The sequence below is a fragment of the Arvicola amphibius genome, chromosome 9, assembly GCF_903992535.2.
Source record: "Arvicola amphibius chromosome 9, mArvAmp1.2, whole genome shotgun sequence".
Taxonomy (NCBI): domain Eukaryota; kingdom Metazoa; phylum Chordata; class Mammalia; order Rodentia; family Cricetidae; genus Arvicola; species Arvicola amphibius.
Genome location: NC_052055.2, coordinates 2,724,431 through 2,744,769, shown reverse-complemented (window position 1 = coordinate 2,744,769; position 20,339 = coordinate 2,724,431). Strand labels below are relative to the sequence as shown.

At 48.1% G+C, this 20,339-nt stretch overlaps 1 protein-coding gene across 2 annotated transcripts in view; it reads right to left on the bottom strand.

The window, feature by feature from the left end:
* Positions 1 to 3,526: 3,526 nt before the first annotated feature.
* Spag1 (sperm associated antigen 1) overlaps positions 3,527 to 20,339 on the bottom strand; it is a 44,979-nt gene continuing 28,166 nt past the window's right edge. For both annotated transcript variants that reach the window (XM_038343532.1, XM_038343534.1), the window contains 7 exons: positions 19,785 to 19,937; positions 13,435 to 13,595; positions 11,826 to 11,958; positions 9,042 to 9,168; positions 5,352 to 5,513; positions 3,748 to 4,116; positions 3,527 to 3,658 (listed from right to left, as the gene is read on the bottom strand). In XM_038343532.1, the coding sequence (XP_038199460.1) occupies positions 3,527 to 3,658; positions 3,748 to 4,116; positions 5,352 to 5,513; positions 9,042 to 9,168; positions 11,826 to 11,958; positions 13,435 to 13,595; positions 19,785 to 19,937 (1,237 nt within the window). The remainder of the gene's footprint in view (positions 3,659 to 3,747; positions 4,117 to 5,351; positions 5,514 to 9,041; positions 9,169 to 11,825; positions 11,959 to 13,434; positions 13,596 to 19,784; positions 19,938 to 20,339) is intronic.

Below are 20,339 nucleotides of genomic sequence, written 5' to 3'. Positions count from 1 at the left end.
CACCATGCACAAAACACAAGTCCTCAACATAAAGCCAGCCACACTGAACCTCATAGAAGAGGAAGTGGGAAGTACACTTGAACCTCCTGAAACTGAAAAGCTTCTGTAAAGCAAAGGACACGGTCAACAAGACAAAATGACAGCCTACAGAATGGGAAAAGATCTTCACTAACCCCACATCAGACAGGTCTGATCTCCAAAATATACAAAGAACTCAAGAAATTGGTCATCAAAAGAACAAATAATTAAAAAAATGGAGTACAGACCTAAACAGATAACTTTCAACAGATGAATCTAAAATGGCTGAGAGACACTTAAGAACATGTTCAACATCCTTAGTCATCAGAAAAATGCAAATCAAAACAACTCTGAGATGTTTTGGCCAAGATCAAAAACACTGATGACAGTTTATGCTAGAGAGGTTGGGAAAAGGGAACACTGCTGCATTGCTGGTGGGAGTGCAAGCTGGTATAGCCCCTTTGGATGTCAGTGTGGTAATTTCTCAGAAAATTAGGAAACAACCTTCCTCAAGACCCAGTAATACTATTTTTTGGTATATATCCAAAGGATGCTCAATCGTGTCACAAGGACATGTGCTCAACTATGTTCATAGCAGCATTGTTTGTCATAGCCAGAACCTGGAAACAACCTAAATGCCCCTTGACTGAAGAATGGATAAGGAAAATGTGGTACATTTACACAATGGAGTACTACACAGCAGAAAAAAATGACATCTTGAATTTTGCAGGAAAATGGATGGGGCTAGAAAACCTTTTGAGTGAGGTAACCCAGACCCAGAAAGACAATTATCACATGTACTCACTCATAAGTGGTTTTTAAACATAAAGAAAAGAAAACCAGCTCACAAACCACAATCCCTGAGAACTTAGACAACAATGAGGACCCTAGGAGAGACATACATGGTTCTAATCTACATGGGAATAGAAAAAGACAAGATCTCCTGAGTAAATTGGGAGCATGGGGACCTTGGGAGGAAGGTTGAAGGGGAGGGGAGAGTCAGGGAGGGGAGCAAGAGAAAAATGTAGAGCTCAATAAAAATCAATAATGAAAAGAAAAAAAGAATAACCCCTCACAAGTGTACTCACCCGCTTGGGTTTTAATTAATTCCAGATGTAGTCAAGTTCACAACCAAGAATAGCCATCCCATTTGCTGTACAGCAGAAGTCATCAATGTTACAAGCCATTGAGACGACTGGTCTCAACAGAGTCCTATTTGCTGAACTTGTCAACCAACAGCATTAGGAACCAACCTTTCTCTCTGTATCAGTCTCACCTTTACCCAAGTGAAGTGAGGTCAGGTGTAGTGTTGTCATGGAGACAAGCGGGAAGATCTCTGACTTCAAGTCCAGCCTTGAACAGAGTGAGCTCCAGCCTCGCCAGTTACTCAGTGAGACCCTGTCTCAGGAAATAAAGACAGCAGTGAGTTGAAGCTGAGGGTGCAGCTCAGCTGTAGAACACTGGATCTGATCTCCGACCCTACCTTCACCCCGCCCCAAGCAAGGATTTGTTGAGTTTTACCTGAGTTGTAAAATAGATTGTCACTGTAAATTCCCGTTGTAGGAAGCAAACCCAGAGCTTTTAAATTCTCACTAACAGTCACGGAGTGTTTTATAACCTTTAGCCTATTCTCTGGATATGTTGACATTTCTGCAGAAGTCTAAAAGTTAATGAATGGTAAAGCCAGGTATTTTACAAGGAGTATAGCAAAAATGGTTTCATATGAGACGCCAGTGCCTTGTGTTTTGTCCCTCCTCTGGCAGAGTCTTCCTGTACTAGTTACTTGTTGCTGGGACAAACTGCCTGACAAGCAATTTAAGGCAGTTCCAAAATGTGCTCAGGCTTGTTACTAGCTAACTCTTACATCTAAATTAACCCATTTCTAGTTATTGCCACGTGGCTTGTGGCTTTACCTGTCATCTAGCATGTCTTGCTTCCCGGGAGGCTGGCTGGCGTCTCACCTCACTCCAAGAATGGGTTAGAATTTCTCCTCTTCAGAGACGGCTCAACAGAAGGAGCTTCTGTGCTCGGATCCAGCAGGTGGCACTCAGCATCTTAGGCCAGTGGCTCCTGATAGCTGTCACAGGACTGCGTCCCAGGAGGGGGCGCCAGAGCGCCAACTTCAGCCTCTTGTCTGGTTGTGTGTCTCCTGGAGAGTGTTCCTATGTAATAGCATGTGCATAGCATTCATGGCAGTGTGGATGAAAGCAGTCGTCATCCACCCCTGATGAGGACATATTTAGAGAAATGTGTCATGCGGTGTGTGTATGTGAGCAGCCGCAGGGAGTTCTTGAACAAGCTCAGTTATCTGTGACATCAACACATGCTAGACTGCTAAGAGACTGCCATCATGTATGTATATATAGCATCCACTGTTTACTGTTACAATAACTTAACCAATTACAGTAGGTTTCCAAGAGAAAATAATGGATAACCGTTAAGGGGGGAAGGCAGAGTTTGAAAGGCGCCATTTTACCCATGACGAGTCCTAATACTCTAATTATAAAAAAGATATGAAAATGACAATATGACGTTACTCTTTCACAGTAACTTTCAAATGAAGAAATAAATACCCCTGAAAAGGAATGTTGTGGACTACAGAAGTAAAAGACAGTGCACCGGTTAAGGCCTGAGCGTCGAGACTGCAGGCATGGCCGTCCTTGCTGAGGGCTCACGTACCAGGAGGCTCACATCATCTCTGACTCCATCCCAGAGGATCCAGTGCTCTCCCCTGGCCTCGGCAGCCTGTATGCATGGGGTGTACATGGAGACATGCAGGCACACACGTGTTAAATGAATAAATAAATACACCTTCTTTCCAAAGGCCCGAGTACTTATTGCACAGGAAATACCTTTAGCCCAGAAAAAGGAGCATCTAATGACCTTTTCTCTTCACGTTTACAGTAAAGGAATAAATATATACTCAATAAAGCAGAAAACAAAACATCATGTGGGGACATTTGAATGTTTGGAAGATAAGGGGCAGGGTGACAATTCAAATACAAATGCAGGCTGGCTTTGTTTCAGATAATTTTATTGCTCACAGTACCTATGTAAGGGAAGTCACATAGTAAAAAATGATTGGAATTTTTGGCAACTTTTTATTAGGCAATGTTTGTTTTCATATTAGAAAAATAAATTCTTTGTGGCTCTAAATTAATAAACTATAACGATCTTCTAGATATGAGTGTTGTACTTCATCTCAACTGACAATAACATGGATTTTGTGTACATCTGGGAGATAGAAAGTGATGGAATCATCACTGTTAACATTTGCTTTTAAAGAACTAAAGACATTGTAATTTGTTAAGTTCTGAATATAGTTATTAAATATAAATGTGTTGGCTCTAGTACAGAATATTTACAACCAATAAAAACCAGATTGTAGAATATATATTCTGGATATAAAAATAAGTACAATGTCCAACAGTCCAAACAGGGGTCCTTCTGGGTGCAGCTTCACCCGTGCAATCTGGTCTCGGAGGGTCGGGAACTCAGCAGCCCCGTGTTAAAGCCCGTACTGCCTTCTTAGGGCCTGCACGTCCTCCGCAGTGAACCGGTCGGCCCGTGCATGTGACAGGCTGTCAAGCAGCTGTGCCATCTGCTCCTTTTGGTCTTGGTTAATTAGTGTCAGGGTCATCTGGAAAAGGGGACAGTCCCATGAGCTCAAAGCTACCCAACCCCAAGCCAGACTCTTCCCGGGTGTGTCCCTTAAACCTTGCTGCTTACCTTAAACCTCTCAGCCCTGCTCAGGTACAAGAGATGCTCATACACCAGCACAGGGTCCTTAGCCACGAGGTGACTCTTCAGAGACTGAATGAGGAGGAGGAGCATGTCGCTTTCGAGTTTGTTACTTAGCAACACTGGCAGATCTCTGGGTGCAGTGACGGCCAAAAGCTGTGCACAGGCCTCTGCGTCTTTCTGGGTGCAGATGGTGTGGAGGACCTGCCCGAACTCATAGGCGTTGCTAGGCCTGGAGACCTCGAGGTTTTTGGAGTGTTCTGCAGAGCCTCCTTCTCCAACTCCCTCCTCAGCAGGCAGGGAGGCGGCAGAGGTCTCTGCAGGTCTCTCGGGCTCCTCGTCACTGATTTCGTTTACCTTCCCAATAGAAAAGTAAACCGAGTCATGACATGGGATGCCAGCCACGCATATCACAAGTCACACTTCACAGTGTGAACTGAGAGCTACATATGGTATTCCAGTAGCCAAGTTCCAAGTTTAAAAAAAAAAAAAAAGTGTTTTTTTTTTGTTTGTTTGTTTTTTTTTTTTTTTGAGACAGGGTTTCTCTGTGTAGCCCTGGCTGTCCTGGAACTCACTCTGTAGACCAGGCCCATCTCTAACTCAGAGATCCACCTGCCTCTGTCCCCTGAGTGCTGAATTAAAAGTATGTGCCACTACATGCCTAAAAATAAAAATTTTAATGTTATAAAATATATAATTTCTTTAAGAAGGAGAAGTTAGGGCATAAAAGTATTCTTAGAATTTTGAAAAACTAACCTACACTAAAAACAAACTGAAGGCCTATTTTTATGATTAACTTTACATTCATCTTCATGCCCTTGCATTTAATAAAGTGGGCCTACATTTTTCATTTCTTTTAAAACAGTTTTTTTCTTGTTCAAAGGGAAAAATAGTCCTCGCCTGATACCTCGTATTGGAAATATCAGGCTGTAAATAGGGTGTCAGCATTCACAGGTGTCCAGGAACTCATGTCCTGACATCGTTCATGAACAGAAAAGCCAGTAATGTAGCTTCTAGGAGTCACAGAGGTATGTGATGCCCTCTTGGCGAAACCCATATTATTGAAGAGTTAGGAAAAAGAGAGAGAGGGGGGGGGAGAGAGAGAGAGCGATGAGGGCCAGGAGTAACTGCGTACACCTTTAATCCCAGCACGCAGGGGCAGAGGCAGGCAGATTTCTGAGTTCGAGGCCAGCCTGGTCTACAGAATGACCAAAGCAAAACAACAGTAGTAAGTTAGCCTGGGAATGTCCCCACCAGGAGTGGCTTGCATGGCTGAGGATGAGCCCTGCATCTCCACATGTCTGCCCCAAGGAGAAGCCTATGGCATGAGCTCCCAGGGTACCAGCCAGGCAGAGGTGACATTGAAACAAGAACCTCCCCAAAAATGCAGACGCCCGGTGTCTGTGGCCCGTGCTGAGAAACATGTGGCTGATGGTATACCAGAAGACCGGTTCTGCCTTCACGGCTGGCTTAAATGTTCATTGGCAATCAGAAGAAAAGGAAAAAGGTTCTGTAGAACTCACAGGAATAACCCTTAGGATTCTGTATAAAGTCTCAGTGGCGTGCCTTCAAAGAGCCTGAAATACAAATACCTCTTGAACTTCGATCCTCCTCCTCACCCTTCCTTTGCTGGGAGACGCGTTGCCATTCTCAGCATCAGGGCGCCTGGTTGCCTCTTGCAGCCCTGTCTTTCCCTCGCCTGGGTCTGGGTGTAGAAGGGCTTGACTGGGGCCAGCAAAGCTTTCCTGGCAGTTCTGCAAAACATGATGATAAGATGGTTAGCATGAATAAAGGCTCTTGGGCTAGCCTGGATGGCAGTGCTTTGTGAAGTGTGTGCAGGTAGCATCCTTCAGTCCATTCACACAGTGGGCATGGGCGCGTCCGCAGTGAGACAGCCGGCATACACCACACCACCTACAGCAAGCCACAGTAAGACAGTCAGCATACACCACACTACAGAAAACCTCCACAGTGAGACAGTCAGCTACACCACGCTACAGCAAACCACAGTGAGACAGTCAGCTACACCACGCTACAGCAAACCACAGTGAGACAGTCAGCTACACCACGCTACAGCAAACCTCTGCTGTAGTGGAAAGGGCTCAGAGTTAGTCAACCAGGTCCTATTCTGCGTCACTATAACCTCTCTGTTCTAAGCACGAGAGGCGCTTGTCTGCTGAATAAGACTTGGCTCACAGTTCAAGGGGACAGTCGCCAGGCCAGGGAAGGCGTGAGAGCAGGAACAGGGGCAGCTGTCACCTGCATCCAACTCAGGGAGCAGAGAGACGAGTGTCTGTGCTCAGCTTGCTTTCTCATTTAGTCCAAACCTATAGTCCCTGAAATGTTGCTTCAAATTTAGGGTGGGTCTTCCCACCTTACTCTAATCTAGATATTCCTTCACATGCCCAGAAATGTTTTCCCTGGTATTTTAGTCAGGGTTTCTGTTGCTGTGATGAAACACCGTGACTAAAAAGGAAGTCAGGGAGAAAGGGTTTATTTGGCTTACACTTCAGCATTGATGTTCGTCATTGAGCAAAGTCAGGACAGGAACTCAAACAGGGTAGGAACCTAGAGGCAGGAGCTGATGCAGAGGCCATGGAAGGATGCTGCTTACTGGCTTGCTCAGCCTACTTTCTTATAGAATCCAGACCAGCAGCCCAGGGATGGCACCACCCACCATGGGCTGAACCCGCCCCCATTGATGACTACATGAGAACATGCCTTACAGCTGGATCTCAGTGAGGCATTGTCTCAACTGAGGTTCCTCCCTCTGATGACTATCTCGTGTCAAATTGACACACAAAACCAGGCAGTACACACGGAACTGCTAAATCCAATCAAACTGACGGCGACTATTAACCATCACAGTCCCTGCGGGTGAAAGCTAAGATCCTAAGCCAGGTATGGTGCAGAGCCAGAGCCCTAGCTGCTCTGGAAGCCAAGGCAAGGGAACGGTTTGAGCCCAGGAGCCCCAAAACCCCCTGAGCAACAAAGCACGATGAACTTCCCAATAAAAACGGGACTTCTCAAGGCTGCGGCAGGGAGTGGATGGACAAGTTAACCCATAACAGGCACCACAGGGTACAGGTAGCTTTGCTAACGCTCTTGTTCCATAAAACCTTGCAATGTTCTTGCCACTTCAGCTGTATCCTAGAACTGCGGACTAGAGCCATGTTTGGTTAAACTGTGAAGCGGAGGGGAACCAGCGCCTCTCTCGCGTGCATGAGGTGCACCGTAGCCGCATGCCCTGGAGGCTGAGACGGAGACCCCCGAACTAGCGGCTGTGTGGTATTCCTGGGAGAGGAGCAGTAATACCATGTCCCTTCCTCCTCCCACAAGGATTAGAGGAAGAGTGACATGTTTCGAGACAGAGCCTTAAAGCCGGGTGTGGCCTATTAAAACGAACCGCTTGCATACTCTGACACTGTGCATGTCTGTAACGCATGTCCACACTCCATGCTAGGGTACTCCGATAGAACCAGGGAGAACGGACATTACCGGGGAGAACGGACATTACCGGGGAGAACGGACATTACCGGGGAGAATGGACATTACTGGGGAGAAGGGACATTACATTTACACTAAGGTGTCCTAGATGGGAGCCACAGATCAGAAGCACAACCGGAGGGCCAGGCGTGGGGGTGGCGACAGCTAACAAACTTGCCACTCCGAGACCATGTCAAGCTATAATTTACTCGGTAGCCTCATAGACAAATGACTGTCCCCATCTTCAAAGGGATGACACATGTAAACAAAAGCCATTGAGATGGTCGTAGTAGTCGTGCCCAGAGGTGGGTGATAATCCAGCGCGGCCCAGTGTCACGGACAGCACGTCTAGGGGGCTGCGGGCTGAGGAGTGGACACGGGAGGGCTCGCTCACACGGGATGCTCACACATTCAAGAGTCTGTTTGAAGGCCAGTCTGTCTGGGTGCAGGAGTGTGAGAAATCAGAAAGCACGGGGATAAGCAAAGGGGGAGGGGCAGCCCAGCAGGATGGGACAGCAGATGGAGTCCATGGTGGTCACTGAGCAGTCCCTTTGTTCGGAGATGGGGATGCGGTGACAGGAAGCCTTGGGATTTGTCCCCTATGGTACCTTAGATCCTATCAGAGGAGACGATAAAAAGCAGACAACTTGCAAATACTGCTGAGTTATCCTGATACAATAAAGGGAAGCAAGGCTTGAGCTGGGCAGACTGGTGGGGAAGGAGGGGTTCCCTTTGCTACAGTTGCAAAGGAGCTAAGTCCTGAAGAGAAAGCAGCTGGGAAGGACTGCGGGGAGCGGGGGAAGCGGAGCTCCCACCAAGAGTGTGACTCAGGCAAAAAGGAAGACAAGTTGTGGACAACCAGGCTGGAAAGATGGCTTCCTGGGGAAAGCACTTGCATGAAAGAGCAGGGACGTCAGTTCAGATCCCCCAGGACATGTGCGACAACACACGCTAGTGAGTGTCTAGGACTGCACACTTGGCGTGAACAACTGGCATGCACACCTGGCGTGCCTACGGAGGGATGGCAGGCAGCGATGGGAAGATGCCTAGAAGCCTGCGGGGCCAGTAACCTGCTGTACACGGCGGTGAATGAGAAACCCTGACTCAAACATGGTAGGTAGAAGCTGAAGACAATGGAGGTTGCTCTCTCATCTCCACGTGTGTGCCCTGGCATGTACATGTACACACACGTGCACACACACACACACACACACACACATATGCATTGGGGAGGATGAAGAGGGAAGGTGGAAGGGAAGAAGGGAAACAGATTTTTCTTGAGCTGCTAAAAGCTCACAATCCATTTTTAGGGGGACTCGGCCTGGTGAGATGGCTCATGGGTAAGGTGCTAGCTATCAAACTTAGTTTGATCCCCAGAACCCACATGGTTGAAGGAGGGAACTCCTGAATGATCCTCTGAGCTCCACTTGTACATGGTGGTATGCACATATACCCAAATAAACAAAAATGTAACAATCTTTAAAAAGAAGACACAACATAGGGCTGGCGAGGTGGCTCAGCGGGTAAGTGTGTGTGTGCCACACAAACCCGATGAAATGAGTTGGGCCCCTGGAGCCCACATGAAGGTGGAAGGGAGACAGCCAAGGCCATCACGTTGCCCGGTCCACCTTGGAGACGAGGGTGAAAGCTGGAAGCCTGTTCCGAGGTTTCCGAGCAGGTCAGTGGCTACCAGGATTCAATATCGCCGTGAATTCATAATCCTGACATTTACAGTCAGGATACCGCGCCATCTGTTCAAGGATGAAATTTACCCACAACGGCAGAGAAGCCCTCACCTCGAGTCCTTTCTGGGCGAGCGCTAGTCTGTAACAGGCTTTCTCATTCCCTCCGTCTATCTGAAGCGCCTGGTCACAGTCCAGCTTTGCCTCTTCAAACCGGCCCAGCTTCAAGTAACAGAGAGCCCTGGCGCAATGCAAGAGAGGCAAAGAAGCCCATCAGTGTGTGGAGACGGCTGGTGGGTGGGAGGATGGCTGGTGGGTGGGAGGATGGCTAGTGGGCCGGGAGGATGGCTAGTGGGCCGGGAGGACGGCTAGTGGGCCAGGAGGACGGCTAGTGGGTAGAAGGAGAGCTAGTGGGTTGGGAGGACGGCTAGTGGGCCGGGAGGACAGCTAGTGGGCCGGGAGGACGGCTAGTGGGCTGGGAGGATGGCTAGTGGGTAGGAGGAGAGCTAGTGGGCCGGGAGGACGGCTAGTGGGCCGGGAGGACGGCTAGTGGGCTGGGAGGACGGCTAGTGGGTAGGAGGAGAGCTAGTGGGCCTGGAGGACGGCTAGTGGGCCGGGAGGACGGCTAATGGGCCGGGAGGACGGCTAGTGGGCCGGGAGGATGGCTAGTGGGTGGGAGGACGGCTAGTGGGTGGGAGGACGGCTAGTGGGCTGGGAGGCTGGCTGTGTGTAAAAGCACTTGCTGCTCTCGCAGAGAACCTGGTTCAGTTCCCAGGACTAATACTGGGTAGCTCATAATTGCCCATCATTCCTGCTCCAGGAGATCAGACACCTGCTCCGACCCCTGCACTCAAGTGCACACACCCACATACATACACACACACACACACATATACGCACAATAAAAAAAATTTTAAAAAAATCATTTCTATAGTATTTTTAAAAAGAAGGAAGAGTAGCCAGTAAGAATCAACAACTCCTTAAGTCTGTTTTAAGTCACAGTTGCCTTGACTGACACATGACATCTGAAGTCAGCTGTGGTGCTCACACAGCAGGTGAAATCACATCACTGGGGAGGCCACTGCAGACAAACCATACCCTGACCCAAAAGGAGGAACAAGGTGGGAAGCAGAACTAAAGGAGCATCTTAACAAAATCTGGAAAGGGCTCTGGCGCGCACAGCTGAGACCCACAGCAGGTCTTGCGCGGCAGAGCGGGGCAGAGCAAATCAAAGAGACTTCCCAGAAGGTACGAACGTCAAGTTAAAGGTAGACATGTGGGCGTATGAAGAGAAAGTGACCTCGCCAAGACACTGGGCAGAAGGGAAAGAGAAAAGGGACAGAGAGGGAGGGAGGCCAAGGACACAGCTTGGGCACAGCCTCCCCAGGGCAGAGCGTGATGCTGGTGAACTAGGAAAAGCATGACTGGAATAGAGAGGTAGGGCTGGGAGAGAGGACAGACTGGATCACAAAGGACCCTGCTCACTGGGCCTCGTCCCGAGACTAGCAGAAGCTTGTCTGCTAAAGAAGGCGGTCTGCTTGCTCTAGCTACACCACAGAGAATGAGCCGAGAGCAAAGAGAAAGAAGGCGGGATGCTGCAGAGGGCGCTGCAGACCTGTCAGAGATAACACTCTGTGTGTGTGTGTGTGTGTGTGTGTGTGTGTGTGTGTGTGTGTGTCTGTGTGTGTCTGTGTCTGACAGTCACTCTGGAGGAGGGCAGTAGAGGTGGGCCCACCCAAGGTTACTGCCTGCTTGGGGAAAAAGGGACCAAGGGTGGTCAGCTTCTCCAATAAGGAATTCAGGAAACAGATCCGGGATGTACAAGGCTAAGAGGCGAGTGGAGATGGGTGAGGGAGGGATGAGCTGGTCTACAGTATAGGAGAGAACAGAGATCCAGATCTTCCAAGCAGCAAGATGCCAGGCAACAGGAAGCCCTCAGAGAAGGGAACCAGGCACTGAGCTCCGTGCCATCTAGCCAAGGGCAAAAGGGTTTTCAGAGAAACCTCGGCAAAGGCTGAGGGAGAGAGGTAGAAACTGTCTACTGGATTTAGTGACAATGTGTGTGGCCAGCAGTGGCCACAAGAGGGATGTGTACAAAGAGGCCAGTCAAGAATTTATCGGAGGGGCTGGAGAGATGACTGGGCAGTTAAGAGCCCTTGTTCTCATGGGGCACCTTGGTCTAGTTCCAGCACCCACAGGGTGGCTCACAACCATTTCAAACCCCCTTCTGATCTCTGCAGGCACTGCATGCACATGGTGTACACACATCCATTCAGGTAAAACACACATTTTTTTTTTAAAAAAAGACTTAAATGGGGGGAGGGGTTGAAATGATGTAAACACAGTATTCACTTATAAAATTCTCAAAAAAAATTTAATTGCATGAAATAGCTAGAACGTTTAAAACTGATTCTTTATTCTTCCAGTTACTATACCCTATCTACACTATACTATACTCCCCCCATCAAATTACTGTCCTAGCATCAAATCCCTAAAGTACCGCAATGGTAAAGATGGTTCTAGAACAGCCTGCCAGTTCCTGCTACACCCTGTAAGAGAGGCTTGTTGTTCCTGTAGCACGTTAGAAGAAAAAGACAGCACTTTGAAGGCCATCAGTCACCCCTCACCCTACCCCCATGCCCCAGCTCCCACACTGGGCAGAGCTTAGGCCCAGCTTGCGGCAGCCTGGCCAGGCAGACAGGGCAGGGCCAGATCAGGACAACAGCGTCAGCCCTCCACTGTTCCCAGTCCCTCTCTAACTCTTGCAGGCCAGCTCTTCCAGAAACACCAAGACAGCTTGCACACCGATTGCTAGAAGCATTACATAGAACTGGCAATCAATGAGTTTTATTTAGCTAAGGTATCAAAAAGACTGAGGGGCTGTCACAGAGAACTTGCCTGTTTGTGTATATGGCACACTCCCTGCTGTTGATTTTTAGGCATTCGCTGTATTTACTGATGGCATCTTTATAGTTTTTCTCCTTTACGAGTTGATTTCCTTCTTCCTTAAGGGATTGAAACGTTTTTTCATCTATGGGACCAATAAAATAAAAACAGAGAAAACATTCCCGTAAGTACATCGATAATAAAATATTAAGAACAATTATCGGTGGACCTCCATGGCAAGTCCCGTGCTTGCTCACCACGAGGAGCTGGGCTAAAGAGAATAAAACACAGCATTAAAGAGGGGATGCTGCTGGATGAACAATTATGACACGGTTACTTTCAGATTAGAGATTAAACACAAGCAATGCCTCGCACGTGTTGGCGTGTCTTCTTTTCCCCACTGGGATTCTGGAGACACTGCAAGAACTGTGTGAGAGACGGAGAGAGTCAAACCCACACACCAGGACACAGGTGTGCAGATGGCGCGAGGCGGCCTCAAACGTGACCGCTTCCATGAGGTCACAAGCCCCACGGTCTCCTGTAATCGCAAGGCATGCTGTCTCTTTAAGCGCGCTTGGGTAATAGTACTTCAGACATCGCATTAAGCTGGAATTATGGCTGCAGATGCCACCCGTGAGTGGGCATAGTGGTGCACGGCTGCAGTCCGGCTCTTGTGTGGTGGAGAGGGGAGGACCACGAAGCTGGGGCTTGAGTAATGGCTCAGCGACTTCCTGTGCTTGTGGAGGACCCGGGTTTGGTTCCCGGCGCCGTGGCAAGTGTTTCAGACTCTGTGGGCACCGGTACTCACAGACACACTCACACACGGGCATAATTTTAAAAACTGGGGACTGGAGAGAGATGGCTCCCTGGTTAAAAGCACTCGCTGTCTTGCATACGCATGTGTGTGAGTACTTTGTCTGGATGTACATATGTGTACCACGTATGTGCCTGGGACTTAAAGAGGTCAGAAGAGGGCATTGATTCCCCGAAACTGGAGTTACAGATGGTTGTGAGCCATCACATGCTGGGAATTCAATTAACATTTGATGAATGACGTAAAACTTTTAAAGCCTCGTGTGGTATTTACTCAGCATCCAAATTTTCTTACTATATATTTGCATATTATCGTTGGAGAATTTATTTGTGTATGTGTGATTTGTGCCACAGCAAGCACAGGGAGCTCAGAGGCAATTCAGGGCAGTCTGCTCTCCCTCCCCGACAGAGTCTGGAGACTGTTGGGCCTTCAGGTTTGCATGACAAGCCCTTTGACATACCTCACCTGCCCTGAACCATTTTTTTTTTAAATTTTTTAAATTTTAAAGGCACTGCAGACTTACCTACAGGCAATTCGTTTTTTAAATATTAATTTTATTTTATGTGTATTGGTGTTTTGCCATGGGTGTGAGATCCTCTGGAACTGGAGTTACAGACAGTTGTGAGCTGCCATGTGGGTGCTAGGAATTGAACCCTGGTCCTCTGGGAGAGCAGCCAGCACTCTTAACTGTTAACTGCTGAGTTATCTCTCCAACCCGGCTCAGTTCAGGCTCTACCCACTGCTCTACCCCAGAATACACCTGTAGCTCAAGATGCCTTTGGAGGAAACATGGGTATTCCTTCTCACCTGTGATGCCAGGCGGGCAGCTGCTGGGATGTGGCTCCTGGTCTGGGGTCTCTGCAGCAGGATGCCAGATTCGCAGGGGCTCAGACGTGGGTACAACTGGGATGGGTGGCAGATTCTCCCGCCATTTTGGTCCATCTTGCTCCATTAAGATCTTTGTTATCCTAAAGAGAGAATGAACAGGGGCTGGAGAGATGGCTCAGAGGTTAAGAGCATTGCCTGTTCTTCCAAAGGTTCTGAGTTCAATTCCCAGCGACCACATGGTGGCTCACAACCATCTGTAATGAGGTCTGGTGCCCTCTTCTGGCCTATAGGCATACACATAGGCAGAATATTGTATACATAATAAATAAATAAATTTAAAAAAAAGAGAGAGAATGAACAGTTGATACATCAAGGAATCAGTGTTTATCTTAGCAAAGGTTCAATCAAGAGTCAGACTGACTGCCTGGCAGGTGGTGATGCCTTTAATCCCAGTACTCAGGAGGCAGAGGTAGGTGGATCTCTTTGAGTTCTATGACAGCCAGGTAACACAGAGAAACCCCTTCTAGAAGAAGAAAGAAGGAAGAAGAAGGAGGAGGAGGAGGAAGAAGGAGGAAGAAGGAAGAAGGAGGAAGGAGGAAGAAGGAGAAGGAGGAGAAGGAGGAAGAAAGGAGAGCGAAAGGAGGAGGAGGAAGAAGGGAGAAGAACGGAAGAAGGAGGAGAAGGCGTGAGGGAGGAGGCTGGCGGAGGATGTAAGAAGAGAAGACGACGAAGAAGAGAAGCCTCAGCAAGAAGAGAAGAAGAAGAAGAAGAAGAAGAAGAAGAAGAAGAAGAAGAAGAAGAAGAATCGCACTGACCGAGTTGTGTGTCTAAATGTGCTTCCTTGTAGAAAAACATGCAGTCCCTATAAAGTGCTTCTCAGGGATTTTAAAAGCCTGGCATTGATTAATTTCATCACTTTCTTGTCCTTCTTGTTTTTTTGTTTTTGTTTTGAGATAGGGCCTTACTGTCCTGCCCAGTGGAGCTCTGAATTGTGACCCCCCCTGCCTGTCTAGCTGAGATTATAGGCATGTGCCTCCAGGCCTAGAGAGACCATTTTCTATTCAAAATAAAATTGTAATTTTTGAAAAAGTGAAACACGCAACTAAAATTCAGAGCTGGGAAGGAGACTCCCCCAGTTACTCTGGAAAGTGGCTGGGCGTCCTTCAGGGATTGTTTGTTCAAGCTGCACCCGGTGGTGGCTGAGACGGAGGCACAAGCCTGCGCTGGCACCCATGAGGCTTCTCCTGGACACCGCTGCTTCTTAGGTACCATGCACATCAGCACAGTCCCCATGTGTTCTTCCGTTCCTAAATGTATCTGTTTACATTCTCCTCATACGAATCAAGGTCAGAAATAGAATTAACGGAGTATTTCACTAAGGCCATTTCTTAATGAGAAAAAGAAATTCTTAATTTGAAACTGATACCTGGCAATGCTGAAGCATTCATGGATAGCCTGTACATGGCGGTTCTGTTAGCTTCTCCATATTGAGTTTCATGGTCTAAGTTGATGAGGACAACTGACCAGGTCTCTTCCTCAAGAGGGCACCAGATCTCATTACAGATGGTTGTGAGCCACCATGTGGTTGCTGGGAATTGAACTCACAACCTCTGGAAGAGCAGGCAGTGCTCTTAACCACTGAGCCATCTCTCAACCTTAAAATTCAGATTACTATTCTTGGTTGTTGTTTTCCTCTTATTTTAAACATAGAGGCTGGGCATAGTGGTGCATGCCTTTAATTCCAGCACAAGTTCAAGGCCAGCCAGGACTACACAATGATACCCTATCTCAAAGTTTGTTTTTTAAGTCAAATTTAGATTTAAAGGCAAAATTAGATTATATCTTTGGGACAAATATCTGCCTTTAAGAAAAAAAGGCTGAAAAGGTTGGCTGCTAGTAGGGAAATGCACTCATGTTAGTTGGGTCTGTAATTGCACACACTTTTGTATAAAAAAAAAGCTTTGTGTTTATAGACAGATAATTATAATACACATGCTTTCCTATATAGGAATTTCCATCATAAACTACAATAACTACATCTCATTGGCTGGGTGTGAAAAGATAAGTTTGAACATTAATGTCTAACCATCCACAACTGAAGAGAAGAAGGATTTTGAAGAAAGGATTTTTAAGCAAAATGTGTATTACCAGAAGAGAGGAAGGAAGAGGGGGCTGAAAAGAGATGCTGTGTTGCTGGGGCAAGCAATGCAGGGAGTCTAACATGCTTAGGCTCCTGGAGAGGAAGAGAGGCAGATGTTAACGGAAGACAAAAATAAACGAAGCACAGATGCTTAAATTAAAAAAATAAATAAATAAAAGTTGCTGGTGCCCGATTTTCCACAATGAGCTGTAATAAACGGAAAAGCCAGCATGAATACAGCACCACAGAAATGAAGTGAAATTGCTTTAGTTAAGAACATGGAAGCCAGGCAGTGGCGGTGGTGGCGCACGCCTTTAATCCCAGCTCTTGGGAGGCAGAGGCAGGTGGATGGATCTCTGTGAGTTCAAGGCCAGCCTGGTCTACAAGAGCTAGTTCCAGGACAGGCTCCAAAGTTACACAGAGACATCCTGTCTCGAAAAACCAAATAAATAAATAAAATAAAATGATAACACAACTTTTAAATTCCATTAAAAAGTGACAGTCTTAAAGTCGACTGCTCTGAAACTGCCCTCGTTCACAAATGTGCAATACCAAGCTCAGAACGCTAAACATGGAATTCCCATTGGGCCCAGCATTCCTTGCCTATGTGTCAACCAAAGGAAGTAAAAACCTACCCAGGGTTTCCACAGACACAGAATTGGCAATAGTAACATGGTGGAAACCACCAAAGAGACCATCAACTGATAGACCAATAAAAAATGAAAATAAAAACCAGAAAGATGTGATCTGTGCATACGCGAAGAGGACATAGGAAAGTCAATACTGGCAGGGGCTGCGCCGTGGACAAAATGCAGAAACGTTTGCCAATACGACAGCGTGTAGTCTATGACTCTATTGCTATGGGATATCCGGATGGATAAATCACAGGAGGCGGGCAGCGGATGCTGGCTGCAGTGGACTGGGGAAAGGGAGTCCAGGGCGTGGCTGCCTGGTGGGGACAGGGGTGACAAAACAAGAGGACGTGGTAGCTGCACACTGCCGCGCTCACTGGATGCCGCGGTGCCACGCTTTAGGGTGTTTCATCTTGTGTAAATCTCATCTTATTTTTTAAAAAGGACAGTGCAGAAAGTTGAGAAATTAGAACCAACCTGGTCTCCCACACACATCTCACGCCATTCAGACTACTGCCACAAACTCTCAGCCTATCGTTTGGCTTCCTGAAATACCATGGTGGTGAGGGGCACATGTGTGTGCATGTGTGCACATGGAGGCCCAAAGGTGCCCTCAGCTAATACCATGGTGGTGAGGGGCACATGTGTGTGCATGTGTGCACATGGAGGCCCAAAGGTGCCCTCAGCTAATACCATGGTGGTGAGGGGCACATGTGTGTGCATGTGTGCACATGGAGGCCCAAAGGTGCCCTCAGCTAATACCATGGTGGTGAGGGGCACATGTGTGTGCATGTGTGCACATGGAGGCCCAAAGGTGCCCTCAGCTAATACCATGGTGGTGAGGGGCACATGTGTGTGCATGTGTGCACATGGAGGCCCAAAGGTGCCCTCAGCTAATACCATGGTGGTGAGGGGCACATGTGTGTGCATGTGTGCACATGGAGGCCCAAAGGTGCCCTCAGCTGTCTTCCTCCATCACTGTTATTTGTTGTGGCGGGGTCTTCCAGGTGAACTCAGAGCTCACCTATCCGTGAGTCTGGCTAGCCGCTCACTGGAGACATCCCATCCCGTCTTCCAAGTGCTGGAATGACAGGCAGCAACCATCTTACCTGGCATTTACACAGGTTCTGGGGATCCAGAATCTGGTCCTCGTGTCTGAGGTCCAGTACTACCTTTTCAGGCCTGACATACCCTTGGACCAGGCCCTCCTCTCTGTCGGAACCTCAGGTAGTCCCTAGAACTGACTACAGCATGATGCTCTTTCCCCAGACTTCACCTGGAAGATCTCTAGGAAGGATGGGGATGAAGGACAGCGACTGCCTAGCATGCATGAGGCCCAGGTTCAATGCCACAACTGCAAAAAGGGCAGAAAGAGTGAGAGACAGAGAGAGGGGGGCACTGCCCGGTAGAAGATAGGCATATTAAAAGCAAAACCCCAGGCAGAGATGTGCATATGCTGTCTGTGTTGGAGAACATGCTCATTCATACAACACCTCCTCGTTGGGGATATCAACCTTGCAAGGCACTGCAGCTATAACGATGACTATACCATAATCCCTGACCTTAAGAAGCTTCCGGTAAGATGGCAAGAAAATGAATGCACAAAAAGAGATGCACTGCAGGACACTCCCCCCCTGGAGCCTATCCATGCTTGGGAGTTCGTAATTGCTTTCCTTAATAAATCTATTTTGCTTTAGTAAAACACACACACACACACACACAGACACACACACACACACAAGGGAGGGAAGGCAAAAAAAATAATAAAAATTGAAATGGACACTGTTGTGGGGCACTGAGAAAGGGAACCTAAGAGTGTTGGATGGAGGGAGCTGGTAGGCCAGGGTGCGTCCTAAAAGAGAGAGAACCAGAAGACCACACAGCAACCCAGCCTTCATGGGAGCAAGTAACTGGCAGTGTGAGGTGCTGTGTGGTACCTGGTTAGGCTCTCTGGTTCTCCTGGGTCACTATCAATCAAGAAGCCTGGGGATGCCCATGACTGGGTCTTGTCTAGTGTAGCCACAGACAACCAATAAAAGCCAGTGTCTCATACCTGCAGAGCTTGGGAAATTCTATTATTATTATTATTATTGTTATCAGTTTTTGAGTTAGGGTCTCATTATGTATCCCTGGCTGGCTGGAACTTGCTATATAGACCAGGCTGGCCTTGAACTCGGAGATCTACTTGCTTCAGCCTCCTAGATGTGTGCCACACTGCTTGGTGATTTCATTGTTAGAATGGTTGCATATATAGGTGTGCGTGTATGTGCGTGTGTGTGTTTGTGTGCACACATGCACACGCTAGGGCACACACGTGGGTGTTACGATGAGACTCAGTTCTAAATCTGAAATTCAAGTAGGCATTCGAAAAGTTTCCCATTGTGAACCATTTTCAAAATTAGGGATGCTCACACGCATGTATCCCTTTCTTCCGTTTGACTTGGGGGGCTGCCAAGAGAAAGCTCCCACCAAAGCTGAGGTCCCGGGGAAGGCGGGGCACGACTGGGAAATGGATTCATGTGAACCAGGCATTCTCAGTGTTGACCACACGGCTCAGATCCTTCTGGGGTCCTGCTAGCACCCTCCAAAGGCAATGAGCCCTCTGCAGCAGCCAAGCAGCCTGCCTCAGCCCTCTACAACCCCCACCTGTCCAACACACTGCCCTACCCGGGGCTCTGTGTCTTACGCTGCTTCCCCCCCCCCCCCCCCCCCGACTATATTTTAGCTGGCTGAGAGGCAGAAACCAAGCACCTCTGCCTTTTGTCTTTTGCAGGGTGTGTGAGGCATGGCACACTAAGACCAGCATGGGGTCCGGGATAGTCAGAAATGCTTTAAAAGCTGCCACATGAGAAAATGTCACCTGAGGCATAGTTTTCCATTTTTACCTGAATGCTGACCAAGTCTGTGTTAATAGGGTTTGAATTTGGGGCCCTAAGCTGCACTTCCAGCCCCAGAGGCTGAAGATCCTTGCCTTCTCATTCTCCCCATGGCATAAGTTTGCCAGAATTCTAACTAGATCCAACTCTTGGCAATCTCATCACTAATTAATACCCCTCCCCCTTGGCAGGCGCCTGTTTATCAGGGCGCACGAGCAGATGAACAAAGCATCCCTCCTGGGCATAAACAACAGGCGGGGTCCTCCGACAGGTGTGGTGCCCACAGGGATGCAGACACCCTGAGAAGGTGCATATGCAGTCTGAGCACGGCAGACACCGTGAGAAGGTGCAGATGCAGTCTGAGCACGGCAGACACCCTGAGAAGGTGCAGATGCAGTCTGAACGCGGCACCTATGTAGATACTGTTCTAGTGTCTGCACTGACTTAGACATCCGGGTAAACACCCTCTGACATCCAGATTCCAGAAGCACACGGAAGCTGAGCACACGGTGTTATCCAAAGGGAGTAACTTCACAGAAATAAGTGTAAGGTATGAGCGGGGTAAGCCAGGAAACATGAAGGCATCAGTAGAAACCGAGTTAGGAAGAGGGGGGCACTCGTGGAAAGCGGGCGTTCTTAGAGGCGTTCCCAGACCCCAGGAGCAGCCTCAGACTCCATTACCTGTTAACACTGCTGCTCGCCAGCTGGATTCCACGGTCGATCTGCAGCACTGTCTTGTAATCCACGTAAGCTTTCCCATATTGCTCTAAAGTTTCATACGCGGTTGCTCGTCGAAGAAGAGGCTTCACTGAGAATGGATGGAGTTCCAGAGCCCTAAGGGGACAAAGAGTCACATGGCATTTACCCTGAGAAGGAGTTTTTATTTAACAGTGCGCAAGGCAGGACTAGACTCTCACACATTGCACCTGGTGTGTGGCCCCACGGTCCTGGCAGCACAGCAATTACAGTGTCTTTTTTTTTTTTTCTATTTTGGTTTTTCAAGACAGAATTTCTTTGTATAACAGCCCTGGCTGTCCTGGAACTCACTCTGTAGATCGGGCTGGCCTCAAACTCACAGAGATCCGCCTGGCTCTGCCTCCCAAGTGCTGGGATTAAACGTGTGTGCCACCCCTGCCCGGCAATCACTCTATCTTTGAACCCATGAACAAGAAAGCACTCTTGAGAGTCTTCATTTCACGATTAAGTGTGAGTTCCCTGGCATTGCAGCTTTGTAGC